The following is a 14,194-nucleotide window of genomic DNA, read 5'->3' on the forward strand; positions in this document are numbered from 1 at the left end:
TGGAAGGCTTTCAAAATTTAATCAGTCAACACAGTGAAACAAATTCCAGAATGGTTAAAACAGGAGGATTAAGAAACAAAGTTTCAGGCACATATTTAGAAAAAAGACATTTCTGGTATCACAAAGAGAGAAACCCCAAAAACAAACATTTGCTCTGGTAAAAACCCAGCAATGCTGGTCCCTGCTCCGAGTGGGAATGTTGTAACAGAACCTTTAAAAAAAGAAGCACCTGGGATTCCACAACTGCTCTGGATGTGATTTCTCCTCCACTGGCAAGAGGGGAGTGCAGTGCTGGCCCTGGCAGAGCTCAGAGCTCACGTGGGGAAATCTGGGATAAATTCAAATTCCCTTTCTCCTTCCAAGAAGGAACCACTTACCCACAAACCCAGAAAGCCCCGAGCACGCAGGAAAAGGGAAATACATTCCAAGGAAGGTTCTCTCCAGCTCAACACTGCCTTGTGCTCCAGGCAGAGGAGATTCCAGAGGGGGAGGAGGGCAGGCCAGGCCGGGTCAGGCCATGTCCCCTCCCTCCCAGAGGGGCAGAAGAGCCAGGCCAGGCCAGGTCAGGCTGTGTCCCCTCCCTTCCAGAGGGGCAGAAGAGCCAGGCCAGGCCAGGCTGTGTCCCCTCCTTCCCAGAGGGGCAGAAGAGCCAGGCCAGGCCAGGCTGTGTCCCCTCCTTCCCAGAGGGGCAGAAGAGCCAGGCCAGGCCAGGCCGTGTCCCCTCCCTCCCAGAGCAGGAGAAGAGCTAAGCCAGGCCAGGCCAGTCCGTGTCCCCTCCCTCCCAGAGGGATTTGTCCCCTAGGGAGCTCTGGTGACACCGCAGGTGCCACCTCCAGGCTCCTCCATGGCCAGGCAGCCCGTCCTGGCCGGTATCAGCCGTGGCTCTGGAGGTGCCTGTCCAGGAACTGGGAGTAGCAGTGCAGGGAGCAGAAGTAGCAGAGCACGGGCGCCTCGGTGCCGCCCATGTTGTCCACGAGCACCACGGTGTGCGCCACGTGGTGCAGGTTCATGGTCACCGTGATCTGGATGAAGCTGCTCAGGCAGGCGCTGCCGCACCGACACGTCTTGGCCACCTCCAGATCCCTGCACAGGTGGGAAGGGAGCAGGTGGCAGCCATAGGGGATCCTGTGGGACGGGAGGAGACGGGGTGAGCTCGGCACAGAGGGAGCTGGGTCACTCAAAGGCAGGGACAGCACCAGGCACCAGCCACTCCCAGGACACACAATGACTCCAGGTTCAGCTTGCATGTTTTCCAGACTCTGCACTGCACTGGTGAGCATATATATATATATATATATACACACACACATATATATATATATATACATATATATACACACACATATATATATACACAGATATATACACACACATAATATATACAGATATCTATATATCTATTGATATATATATATATCTATATCTATATATATATAAAATATATATATCTCTATATCGATATATATAAAAAATATATTTATCTAAATGTATATATTTTATATATATACACATCTATCTATATATACACACATAAATATATGTATATATATTTACATATGTGTATATATACACACACACATATATTTTTATATATATGTATTTATATACATATTAAAAAAATATATACATGTGGTTATTAATTGTTGAGGTGTTGTGAGGTCCTCAGGAAGAGGTGAGAGATGAGAATTGACTCTAAGTTCTCAGAAGGCTGATATATTATTATATATTATTATATGATATTATATATCATATATCTGTTATGTTACGTTAATTTTATGTTATATTACATTATATTATACAATATTATATCATATCATATCTGTTATATTATGTTGTATTATGTTGTATTATATTATGTTATATTGTTATGTTATATTGTTATATTATGTTATACTATATTATACTATGTTATATTGTGTTGTGTTATATTGTTATATTACATGAAAATGATATACCAAAACTATACTAAAGAAAGAGAAAAGAGACATCAGAAGGCTAGAAAAGAAATGTTAATAAAAACCCTATGATTGACCAGAGTGCTGACACAGCTGGACTGGGATTGGTCATTAATTAAAAACAATTCACACTGAACCAATCAAAGATGCACCTGTTGGTAAGCAACCTCCAAACCACTTTCTAAGCAATCAGATAATTATTGTTGACATTTCTTTTTTGAGCCTTCTCAGAAGAAAAATCCTGGCAAAGGGATTTTTCAGAAAATATGTCACTAACATACACACACACACACATATACACACATATACTCATAAAATATGTCATACACACACACATATGTAACTTTGAACTTCATATAAGGTGGTAGCAGCTCTCCTCACAGCTCAGTCCCACAGAACAATCCTTTTCCCACAGAACAATCCTTTCCTCTCCTCAGGCACACAGAACAATCCTTTCCTCTCCTCAGGCACACAGAACAATCCTTTCCTCTCCTCAGGCACACAGAACAATCCTTTCCCTCTCCTCAGGCACTCTCAATCCTTTTCCAGCCCCAGAACCAAGGACACCACTGCAGCTTTGGGCCCAAAAAGTGTAAAACCAGGGAATTGAGGAGAGCAATCTGGGAGGGTGGGACTGCATTACCTGGAGCTGGGATTGGACACTGAACCCCAACATGGAAAGGGACCAAAACTTATAAAAGTGTGAAAACTTGTGACTCAGAGTCCATCTTGGGTGTAGCCCTGGCTGGGCTCTTGCACTGCCCAAGGTGTGTCCTGTGAGGCCTTTTAATAAATCCCTGCTTTATTCCTTTAACTCTGCCCAGCTCTGTTCCAGGGAGCCTCTCCAGGCATCACACAGACATGAAAAACCACAGATTTGGGACTGAAATGCCACTTCCTGAGATTTCAGGAATGGAATTGGCAATTTTAGGGCTGAAATGCCACTTCCCAAGGCAGCCCTAAGGACATGAACTCCAGCAGGGAGCTCACAGCAATCCTGGCAGCCTGGGCCACAGCCAGCTAGGGAATTAGAAAGATTAAGAGTAATGAGAATTAGAGAATTGAAGGAAGATTAAGAAGAATGAGACAACTGGGCATGTTCTGTTCTTCCCTCACACCCTCTGTGCCTGACACAGCACCCACCATTTACTCCTCCCTCTCACACCGAGGAGCAGCAGTGCTAAAACACAACTCAGAGAAAGCAGGAGAGATGAACGGAGCCTTTTGCAGCAGCACTGCCCTCCCTGCAGGCATGAAATGAAAAGTTCTGCTGCTCCCCAGCTCTCTCCATCCACCGTGTCAGCAATGACACCCAGAGTTGGGAAGGGGAATTGCTGCTTTTGGAATTCACAGAGGAGCTTGGGGTACAGTCAGTAACTCCCCTGAGGAATTCTGTCGGGGTGGCTGAGGTGTGGGGCTCAGCACTGCCCAGCTGGCACTCCAGGCTCAGCACAGATCCCACTGACTCACATCCTGCCTCCACCTACACCTTCCCAAATCTTTCCACACAGCTAAGACTCCTCTGGGTTTTCTTTTTCACCACCTTAATTTCAGAACATCCTTTTTTTTTTTTTCTGGGAAAAACATAATCAAGAAGTCTGGTACTTTCCCAGAATGAAGACTGATTTCCAAACATTATTTTTGCACCTTCTCCTGTTTCATCCCTTTCTCAAGGTTTTTACAGTAACTGAAATCTCACCAGTGCTGAGGGATTTCTAGAAGTAGAAAAAAGCCTTAATATTTACCTCAAACCCACTGCAATTTATATAAAGTTGGGAAAGGAGACATGTGGGGTTTAATTACAGAATCAGCAAGGTCAGCAGTGGGTGATTTGGCCAGAACATGTGGTGGCTCAGCTCCCTTCAGGGTGTGCCTGTGGATGCCTTTGGTGCAAATTTCTGCACAATTACCCCTGGTTTATGGGGCACTGCCCACCCTCAAGGCAGGAATGGGCACAGGATGAAGATCAGGAACACTTCCAGCCTCTCTCTCCTCTCTTCTTGTGCCAAATTTCTGTTTTTGTGCTCCCTTCCCACCCAGAGCAGGGTGGGAGCAGCAGCTGCTGGTACCTCGAGGCTCCTGGGACACAAAGGATCAGGGATGGGAGAAGAGGAGAGAGCTGATAACAAACAGCAGCCTGGGAGGGTGGGATTTACTTGGTGAAATAATATTTTTTTAAATTACCTAAGAGCGGGGCTCTCTGAGTAAGTCAGAACACCCTCACTCCAACACCAAGGGAAATGAGGAGCTTAAGGAAAACCTATGGCAGGGGAAGGCCTGCAGAAGAAGTGGCCCAGGGTTGTAGAACTGATTCTCTTTTCCCAAAGTTGGTCAAAAATATTCTGTTCATCCCCCTTTGGTGGATGAAAACACTTCAATCTCTGCCTTTCCTTAAATGCTTCCAAAGGCATAAATTCCCTGCCTTATCCTGATGGCTTCACAAGGGGAATTCAAAGGAATTTTCATGTCATGAAGTTAAAAGGTAAAGCAGGTAGGGGGATAGAATAGAAGTAAATAAAGGTAGTATAGAAAACAATCTTACCCCCTAAAGAGTTGCAGCTGGGTTGATTATTAAAGATTAGGAGCAGGCCTGATGTTAACAGGCCACAGCTGTAGCCAGTAAGAAGAGTGTTATACAAGGGTGGGTTGGTTGGCTGAGGGGAGCTGGAGTCAGTTGGGTGCTGTGAGGACAAGGAAGAGTCAGTGCCTGGAGGAGCTGCCCATGAGAAACATCAAGGAGGTACCAAACTCTGGCAATATGGAACCCTTGCAATGTAATGACAACAAAAGCAGGCACTGAGGGGAAAGGAGGGAAGCAGGTGAGGGAGGCAGGTGTGAAGGAGCAGTGCCAGGTGTGCCTCCCTGCCCTTACCTGTGATTGACCGTGGCCCTGGCAGCACACTCCAGCAGAGTCAGGGGGATCTTCAGCTGGATGTTGGGAACCAGCGGGTTGGGCTGCTCGAAGGGGTTCCCAAAGAGGTCCAGGTTCTCCAGGGAGAGGTTCCTGAAGTCCCAGGGCAGGAAGGGCAGCTTGTTGCGCGCGGCCGACAGGAAGCGCAGGCGGCTGAGCTGCCCGATGCGGCAGGGCAGGCGCAGCAGGGCGTTGTCGTCCAGCCGCAGCTGCACCAGCCCCCGCAGCTGGCAGAACTCCAGCGGCAGCGCCTGGATCTGGTTCTGGCTCAGGTCCAGCAGCTGCAGGGATTTCTGCAGGCCCGAGCTGCACAGGGCCCCGCTGAAGGCCTCCAGGTGGTTGTCGTGCAGGTCGAGCTCCTGCAGGCACACCAGGTCCCCCAGCGTGGCCGGCAGCTGCTTGATGTGGTTGTGGCTCAGGTCCAGCTTGCGCAGCCTCCTCAGGCACAGCACCCTGCTGTCGATCCTGGCCAGCTTGCAGTACGAGGTCTGCAGGTGCTCCAGGGAGAAAGGGAAGCTCTTGGTGAGGGGATAATCCCTCCTGGAAGTGATGATCATTTTGGTTTTGGGTTTCTCCACGTCGGAGTTCTTTGCTGGGACCAGAGGTGAGAGAGGGAGGACGCCGGTGTCGTTGCCTTGGTGAGCCAGTCTCACGGCTGAAAGGAAAGTCTTTAAATTGATCACATTCGCCTGCAGGGGAACACAAGGCTGGAGTTAAAAGTTCATTATCGTGGTCATTAACACTCTCTGAGCTGTTCTGTGGGTGTCACTCATGGGAGGGGGAACAGCTCTGTTATGAATAGTCCTGGTCAGACTCTGCTGCAGCACCCAGGGAAGGAACAAAGCACCGAATCCACAGCTGGAAATGAAGTACAGGAAAAAAACCCCAATGCACTAGGGAGCTCCTAAAAATCCACCAGGATAAAGGACTGTTACAAACACACATGGGGAAAGCAGAGCTCTAAACCCTGAGGCAATAATTCCTGGAAGTTTCTAGGAAAGAAAAGGATGGAAGCTGGGGTTGAATTCAGCAAAGGGAAGGTGAAGCTTCAAGGCAGGTGAAGTGGCCACACGCAGCTCTGGCTGTGGCAGCAGCAGGCAAGAGGCAAATTCTTTGCAAAGACCAAATAATGCTTGAGTTGGGACACAATAGTTTGGCAGTAGAATCCCAGGACGGTTTGGGTTGGAAGGGATCCTAAATCCCATCCTCTTCAACCCCCTGCCATGGCAGGGACACCTCCCACTGTCCCAGGGTGCCCCAGTGTCCAGCCTGGCCTTGGGCACTGCCAGGGATCCAGGGGCAGCCACAGCTGCTCTGGCAATTCCAGCCCAGGGCCTCCCCACCCTCTTAGGGAACAATTCCTTCCCAATCTCCCATCCCATATTCCCCCTGGCAGTGGGAAGCCATTAAAGGCTCCCACTAACTCTCAGTATCAGAGTAGCAAGAGATTTGTATTTTAAATAAAGATCCAGAAAACAAAATTCATCTGTTGCATGGATTTGATTCACTTCTAGGAACGTTTGTGACCAAATCTTTCTCTTCTAGATTTTCCAGCAAGTCTCTGCTTGAGGTGATGTGCAGCAGACAGGCACTGAGCTGAAAGTGAATTCTATAATAAAAACCACATTGCAACCATAGAAGGAAAAGAAAAGAACTAACTTGGAGTTCTGAGAGCCCAGGGGTTGCCCTTGCGCTCCCAGCTGCCACTTGCCCAAGCCCAGGGACACATTTTGCACCTCAAAGACAATTTTGCTCCTAAATGCGTTTGCTTAGACCAAATTTGAGAGGGTTCAGAACTAGAGCACCCAGTACAAGAAAACAAAGATACTGGAGATAATCCTGGATGGAAATGTGGGAGAAATAAAGACATTAAAGGTCAAACTGAATTGACTGCATGTGTAAACTAAACTGATAATTTTCCTTAAGCATTCCAAGCACAACTCCTGCTGTGCCACCTCCCAGAGGTGGGGAGGATGCACAACAAACACCTTTGGATCCAAGGTTATCCAGAGCAGCTGTGTCTGCCCCTGGATCCCTGGAAATGTCCCAGGCCAGGCTGGATGGGGCTTGGAGCAGCCTGGGACAGTGGAAGGGGGGGATGGGATGGGATTTAAGGTCCCTTCTATCCCAAACCAGCCTGGGATTCTGAGACCACCAGCCCTCATTATCTCAGCCAGTCTAACACACACATTCAGCTACAGAATTTCCCCTCATTCCAGGCTGCTTTGTGGCATTTCCAAGATCACTAAAATGGGAATTAAGTCCAAAAAGTCCTCCAGATCTGTAAGGAGCAAGTGAAATCAATATTGCACACCAGAACGAAGTTACAGGCAGGATTTCTTTGCTCTCAAGCACAAAGCACAATTCCCTCCACCAGACCTCCCTAAAGGCCATGTGAAATCTCCAAACCTCTTGTTGAGAAACCCTGAAGAAAAAAGAAGAAAACAAATCATTACTTGGAAGAGCTCAGGATGAAATTTCCTGCCCCAAGCCTGAAGTCCCAGCCACACAGACAATGTTGGAAAAGGAGTTTGAATTGTGTTGGTGCCTCCCAAGTGTGAGAGTTCTGAGGAAACTGGAGCTGAGGTGGATCCAGGGAAGCAGGCTCAGACCTGCTGCAGGGAAACAAGCCCCAGAAAACAGCCAGGATCTGTTATTTCTGCTCTGCACTGATGTTTCCCAACTCCATTCCTGAGCCGGCTGAGGGCAGCAAATCAGTGCCTGGCACAGCACAAGCAGGGGGATTTCACAGAAGCAATATTCCAGTCTGTGGAAATCTCCTTTCCACAAAGTTTTTGTTCATCTTGGAGAGTTAAGGAGCTTTGCTGTAATGAAGCAATAAAACTCTGGCAGAAAACTACGGAAAAGGGATGAAACATCTTAAATTTGGGTTCTGGAGTTGGAGAGCTTAAGAGGAACCTGTAATGTTTTCAGATAAACTTTTTGATTTCTCAGTCTTCAACAGAAAAATTCAGAGTAAAGGAAGCAGAAGTTATTCTTAATTTAATACAAAAGCCTTAATTTTTCCAAAACACAGAGCACATTGGCTTCTAACAGGAAAAAAATAACTGGGTTTGGTGTCCTCCCTTCCTATTTAACCCTTTAACAGGTTCATAAAATGAAGGCTGCTTTCCTCAAAATTAGGTAACAGAAAGGAAAAAGGATTTTCTACGAATCAACATTATTTACTTTTATTTATACAGCCTGACTCTAAAGCTTTGGTATTTGAAATAAGGGGAGATGGTGCCTGTGCCCTGCTCTGTGTGTGCTTTGAAAGCCACGGTGAGCACAACGATGGTTTTGTCCATGAAAACAAGAGGATTCTCCATTTTTTTTTTTTTCCATGAGAAAGACTGTAGGGAACAACAATTTCATGGGAATTGAGCTCAGGGGACACGGGATTTAAGGCCAAACACCAACATTGCATCAGAGAGCTGAAAAAAGCTTAATCTAAAGAAGCTGTGAAGCAAAGCATGAAAATGAATTTCAGGAGAGTTAGAACACAACCCAGAAAAGAGGGAATGGCTCCCACTGCCACAGCGCCGGGATGGGTGGGAAATTGGGAATTCCTGGCAGGGCTGGAATTGCCAGAGCAGCTGTGGCTGCCCCTGGATCCCTGGCAGTGCCAAGGCCAGGTTGGACATTGGCGCTGGGAGCAGCCTGGGGCAGTGGAGGTGTCCCCATGGCAGGGGTGGGATGCGATTTAAGGTCCCTTCCCGCCTTGGCGCGGGGGTCAGAGCCCGGTGAGCCGCGGCCCTGCCGCCGTTCCCGGTGCCGGTCCCACCTTGCTGAGGCACAGATCCACCGCGGGCTCCCGCAGCCGCACCGTGGCCTTTCCCTCCTCCACGAAGCGCGTGAAGAGCCGCTCCACGTTCTGCTGCACCTGCGGGCACAGCGGGCTCAGCGGCCGCCCCGGGGCACCCCCGCCGCCTCCCGGCCCCCGCCGCCGTCCCCACCTTGTACCGAGCCCCTCCGCGGTCCCGCGCCGTGCACACCATGAGGTAAATCCCGGCACCGGCAGCGCCGGGCGGGCGCCCGAGCGACAGCAGCGCCCGCGCGGCGCGGCCGCGGCCCCGCAGCCCGCAGGTGGGCAGGAGCCGGCTGAGCACCTCCACCTCGCACTGCAGCCGCATCCCGGCCCGGCCCCGGTACCGGCACCGGCCCCGGCCCGCGCACGGCGGGCGGCGCCGCCGGGGGCCTCCCGCGCTGAGCGCGCACAGGCGCCCGCTGTGCTGCCTGCCCGCCGCGGTGCCAGCCCGCCGCTGCCCGGTGCTCCCCGCTGAGGGGCGCGGGGCTGCCCGGCCCGCGGGATCGCGGGGCGGGGAGGGAGGGCGGCGGCTCCGGTGGTACCGGCGGCCGCGGCCGCACCGGCAGCCGCGGGCAGCCCCAGCGCGGGCCCTCAGCGCAGCGCCGTCCGCGCGGGGCGGGCCGCGGGCACCTCCTGCTGGAGGCGGCTGGTGCGGCTTGGCGGGACAGGGAGAGAGGCGGCGGGGCGTGAGGGCACATGGAGTGTGAGGGGACACGGGGCCTGAGGGGACACGGAGTGTGAGGGGACACGGGGCGTGAGGGGACACGGAGTGTGAGGGGACACGGGATGTGAAACAACAGAGGATGTGAGGGGACATAGATGACCTGAGAGGATGTGGGTGTGAGCATACACGGGTGTATGAGAGGACATAGAGTGTGAGGGGACATTGAGGATACGAGGGCATGCTGAGGATGTGAGAGTGCATGAAGGTGTGAAGAACATAGGGTTGTGAATGGACGTGGAGCTGAGAGGACACGGGGGTTTGAGGGGATATGGAGGATGAGGAGACATGGAGGGTGTGAAGGGAAACGGGGGGTCAGGGGACATGGAGGATGAGGGGACATGGAGGGTGTGAAGAAGGGACATGGGGGGTCAGGGGACATGGGGAGTTGAGGGAGGACACAGAGGAGCTGAAGGTGTTGCTGAATCTTAGGGACTCTAAACGCGAACGAGTCAGGTTTAGAAAGGTGACATTGTGTATTCTCTGCAGGGTGCAAAGTGGAAATTGTCCACAAATTAAGCACACCAGAGAATAAAAAGCAAAATTATTTATACACTAAAGTTTACATAAATCTGCCCATCCAATCCCCAGTTCCTGCCTACCTAAGACACAGTCACGGCTGAGCATGACATAAAATATAAAGTTTTCCATAAACTTCAAGTAATGCATAAAACACGTGGTGATGTGCTGGCATTGAAAAGAGGGGTTAGAGGGGAGAATGGTGCGAGGAGCAAGAGGAAGCAGAGGAAGGGCCAGAGAATTCTGTGTAAGGACATGGAGGGGACAGCAGGTGCGAGGGAGGGGACATGGAGGAGCTGAGGGGACATGGGAGGTGAGGATACACAGAGGAGCTGAGGGGACATGGGAGGTGAGGATACACAGAGGAGCTGAGGGGACACGGGAGGTGAGGGAACCTGGGAGGTGAGGGGACACAGAGGAGCTGAGGGGACATGGGAGCTGAGGGAACCTGGGAGGTGAGGGGACACAGAGGAGCTGAGGGGACATGGGAAGCTGAGGCGTTGAGGGCAGGAGTTGAGGGCAGGTGGGTGCGACAGCAGCAGCTGAGGCTTGGTAAGCGACAGGAAGGCTTAGGTCAGGTTTGGTGTGGGCGCCATGAGGGGCTTTGAGCACAAGAAACGGCATTGGGAGAAAAAACAACCAAACTCGGGGAGACGTCTGCTGGGTGTTTATGGAGATGTACTATTTGAGGGTAGGATCGGTGTTTGAGATTTGCTCGGCGCAGTGAATTGTGTAGTTGAGCGGTGCAAGGTTGTTGCGGTTTTTGTTCAGTAGGAGGCGGTGTGTTGCGCGTGTGTGGTTTGGGGTGGAAAGGGGTGTTTGGGGTTTTTGTTGAGTATTCAGGGTGTGTTATTTATTAGTAGTGTGTGGCAAAAGGTTGAGTCTCCGTCTCTCTATCTTGCCCATGTCTTGCTGGCGAGGCTATTAACAAGTGCGGCTCCCCACAGACCGCCCCCGGAGCTTCCCTGCTCCATCAAATGGCCTTCGCCGGCTCGTGCCTCGTCCCGGTGACCTATCCACCAGGTCACCATATCGATACCGGCTTTAGGTCCCCACACAGCTCTCACAGCAGCACCGAACCACAGGCTCAAGCGATCCGCTGGACTCAGCCTCCCCCACAGCTAGGATTACAGGCGCGCGCCACTACGCCCGCCACTCACGCCGTCCTCCGTTAGCGATACGAGCTTTGGCAGCGATGACGTCACGGGGCGGGCGGAGCTTTCCCGCCCGCGGCGCAGGGCGGGAAGCGGGGGCCGCGAGGTGCACGCCGGGAGGCGCCGTGAGGGGTATAAGGCCGGGCGGCCGCCGCCATCTTTCTCTCGGCACTGCGCAGCCATGGGCCACCAGCAGCTCTACTGGAGCCACCCCAGGAAGTTCGGGCAGGGCTCTCGCTCTTGGTCAGTGCCGCCCCTTGCGCCCCCCGGGTCGTGGCTGCCGTCTCACCGCCCTGCCTCTCTCTTTCCCCTCACATTTCCCTCCCTCCTCCCCGGCGCCATTCCCCGCCCTCACGCGCCTCTCTCTGTTCCCCCACAGCCGCGTGTGCTCCAACCGCCACGGCCTCATCCGCAAGTACGGGCTGAACATGTGCCGGCAGTGCTTCCGCCAGTACGCTAAGGACATCGGCTTCATCAAGGTGAGCCCCGCGGCTGCGGGAAGGGGCTCGGGGGTGCCGGGTCCCGCTGACTCCCCTCGTGTCTCTCGCTCTCTTGCAGCTGGACTGAGCGCTGAGAGGATGAGGCGACAGCCAGGAGCTCCCGGAGCGTCTCAGGGCTTCCCTGACACATCTGCAGCGTCTCGGCTCAGTCTTACCTAATAAATGGTCTCCTAACCCAGCTGATCTGTGCGTGTTGCCCTTCTGTGCAGGTTTTGGCGGCTCTGGGGGTTCTTTGTACGGGGCTGCTCCCGAAGTGCGGGGGCTGCCCTGCTGTGCTCGGCTTCCCAACCTTCCACTGCCCCGGGCTGCTCCAAGCCCTGACCAGCCTGGCCTGGGGCACTTGCAGGGATCTGGGGCAGCCATGGCTGCTCTGGAGGGAGTGAGGTAAAGACACATCTTAGGGTGCCAGGGCTCTGGAATTCCAAGTCCTTTGAGATTCCAAGTGTCTGGGTGTTTTTCTGCTATGCAGTGGCACTGCTGAGAGGGGGCTGACCAGGTAAATGCTGCTCTCTCCCAGCTGAGTGCTCTGCAGATCCTTTGGGAATGCCCAGGAGCCTTTGTTTTGTCCCCATGGTTATGGCATCAATGAGATGAGGTGTAAGGAGGGAGTGGGAGCAAACCCAGGTGTGCCTATAGCAAAAGCTGAAAAGCTGTGGGGTTATCACAGAATTTGGGATGGTTTGGGCTGGAAGGGACCTTAAAGCCCACTCCAGTCCCCTGCCCTGGGCAGGCACACAGGGCACTGGATGGTGAGGAAGCAGCTCCTGCCATGTTGGCACAGGGATGAGGATTTGGCATCATCTGGGAGCCCTGGGGAAGGGTTGGCTTTCCTCACCAGGAGGTGGTTGGGCCTCTCATTTTGAGTGAGAAATGGTTAAATCCTGGTCCTTACCAGAAAATGCTTCAGTGTGAAGGTTCTACACTAAAAAATAAAAATCTTCAGTTGCTCTGGTGGTGGTTTTGGGCTTTTCCCCTCTCTGCAGTTTTTGTTGATGTACACAGGGAGGGGAATCCTGTGGGATGTGCTTGTTTGGCTTCAGTGTGGTTCTGAAAAACCACAAAACCCTCATTCCCTTTTTAACCAAAATACTGAATTTCTAGGAGGGTTTACCTGAGGTGTAAAATTTCAGGGGAACACAAAATCAGTGAGGATGCAGAAGGTGATGGGAGAGTCTGTGCAGCTCCCACTGCTCTGTCCAACTTCTGCTGCCTCTCAGAGGTGCCTGAGGCACTTCCCAGTGGGAAATCCGTGTTTTTCCCAACATGTTGGACACAGGAGGATTCTCCATGCCTGGTACCACTGAGAGCCTTGGAAGTGGCAGCAGGATTGGGATTTTTTGGGGTTCTAAGACCTGATCAAGCCTGGCAGGGAGGGAATTGTGGATATTTGTCCCTTTTTCCTGAGCAAAGCTCTTTCCTGATGGTCAGAGGAACTTGGGATAATTTTCTCTGTGCTACCCTGAGGATCTGGGCCCCAAACCTCTGCCAGAACATTTTTTTTTTCTCATTATGGAAAACAAAAATAAATAGTTGGGGATGGTAATTGCAAGGCAAATCCCTATTGAAACCAAAGCTAAAATATGTTTTTCAATTACCATGTAAACATCCCAATACCTCTGTTGGCACCTAATTTTGTAAAATTACAAAATGACAATTGCCTTTTCCCTGTTGTGTTGCTCACATCATTTAAGCCCTGGGAGAAAGTGGTGCAGGACAAGCTGTAATTCCTTTTTACCTCATTGCTGCCTCTACCAGGTATTTATTGCCCAATATCCAACGAAGATGAGGTGCCAAAACCCTGAATTTCCCGAGCTCAGCGTGGAAATTGCATTTTGTTCCTGGTGGCTCCAGTCCCTGGAGGTTCATGGATGTGAAACTGGAACTTACTTGGATGCAAAGTGATTTATAAAGAGCTTCTGATTCCCCCAAAGAACAGGTGAAATCAAAATCCACTTCAAGGACTTTGTATTAATAATAAACAACTAATAAATGGTTTCCTGTAGGGAAATAAAATGTCCTGCTTGGAGCCAAGGAAAAGATAGTGGTGCTTTGGGAGAGAGGAGTTTCCAAGTGCTGGCATTGAGATAGGGGATTTGCACTGCTGAAAGCCCACTGAATTGCATTGGATTATGCACAGATAAAATCTGTGCTTGTCACAGCCTCTGGGGGAAATTTCAGAGGTTTGGGGGAAAACTTTGGCTTCTGAGCTCATCCCGAGGCTGGAAAAACTGAGGGTGCTCTGTAGGAAAGCAGTCCCATTCCTGCTGGGAATCCTCCTGGCTTTATGGGACCAGCCTGGGGGCGATCTTGGGGCTCTTTCCCTTCTCCCAGGTAGATCCCAATCTCCTGGATCAGGAATTCCCCAGCTGTGAGCTTGGGAAGAGCTTTCAGCCTGATCCTCCCAGTCTGACATGGCCCAGTTCCTGCAGGGATCCAGCTCCACCTGGGGTGGTTTGGAGGCTGCAGGTGATGCTTGAAGTGCTGATTTTAGGGCTTGGAGTGATGCTGATTTTAGGGCTGTCCAGCATTCCAGAGCCACGCTGAGGGAAAGGGACAAACCCAACCATGGAAAGGAAGGAAACCTCCTGCAGAGGGTGGGAGCAGGGCCGGGCAGCCTGAGGGGATA

The 14,194-nt window shown here is 51.5% G+C and overlaps 2 protein-coding genes across 2 annotated transcripts; one reads left to right on the plus strand and one right to left on the minus strand.

Annotated features, from left to right (window-relative positions):
* On the minus strand, positions 1-9,223 carry LRR1 (leucine rich repeat protein 1). The gene is made up of 4 exons (XM_054634397.2): positions 8,823-9,223; positions 8,651-8,749; positions 4,828-5,555; positions 1-1,125 (listed from the first exon to the last, which is right to left on the minus strand). Exons 1-4 carry the CDS (start codon positions 8,997-8,999, stop codon positions 873-875), a joined length of 1,257 nt encoding a protein of 418 aa, XP_054490372.2. The 5' UTR covers positions 9,000-9,223; the 3' UTR covers positions 1-872.
* A 1,927-nt stretch (positions 9,224-11,150) lies between these two features.
* On the plus strand, positions 11,151-11,746 carry RPS29 (ribosomal protein S29). The gene is made up of 3 exons (XM_054634402.2): positions 11,151-11,311; positions 11,448-11,547; positions 11,627-11,746. The coding sequence occupies exons 1-3, from the start codon at positions 11,250-11,252 to the stop codon at positions 11,633-11,635; spliced, it is 171 nt and encodes a 56-aa protein (XP_054490377.1). The 5' UTR covers positions 11,151-11,249; the 3' UTR covers positions 11,636-11,746.
* The last annotated feature ends 2,448 nt before the right edge of the window (positions 11,747-14,194 follow it).

This window comes from Agelaius phoeniceus, chromosome 6 (genome assembly GCF_051311805.1).
Source record: "Agelaius phoeniceus isolate bAgePho1 chromosome 6, bAgePho1.hap1, whole genome shotgun sequence".
NCBI lineage: Eukaryota > Metazoa > Chordata > Aves > Passeriformes > Icteridae > Agelaius > Agelaius phoeniceus.

Excerpts from the sequence above, each read along its gene's own strand:
- LRR1 (XM_054634397.2), bottom strand. The coding sequence starts at position 8,999 with ATGCGGCTGCAGTGCGAGGTGGAGGTGCTCAGCCGGCTCCTGCCCACC. Across the intron at positions 5,556-8,650 it reads TGGATCTGTGCCTCAGCAAG|GCGAATGTGATCAATTTAAA; the intron begins GTGGGACCGGCA and ends GTTCCCCTGCAG. Across the intron at positions 1,126-4,827 it reads AGGGCCACGGTCAATCACAG|GATCCCCTATGGCTGCCACC; the intron begins GTAAGGGCAGGG and ends CCCGTCCCACAG.
- RPS29 (XM_054634402.2), top strand. The coding sequence starts at position 11,250 with ATGGGCCACCAGCAGCTCTACTGGAGCCACCCCAGGAAGTTCGGGCAG. Across the intron at positions 11,312-11,447 it reads GGGCAGGGCTCTCGCTCTTG|CCGCGTGTGCTCCAACCGCC; the intron begins GTCAGTGCCGCC and ends GTTCCCCCACAG.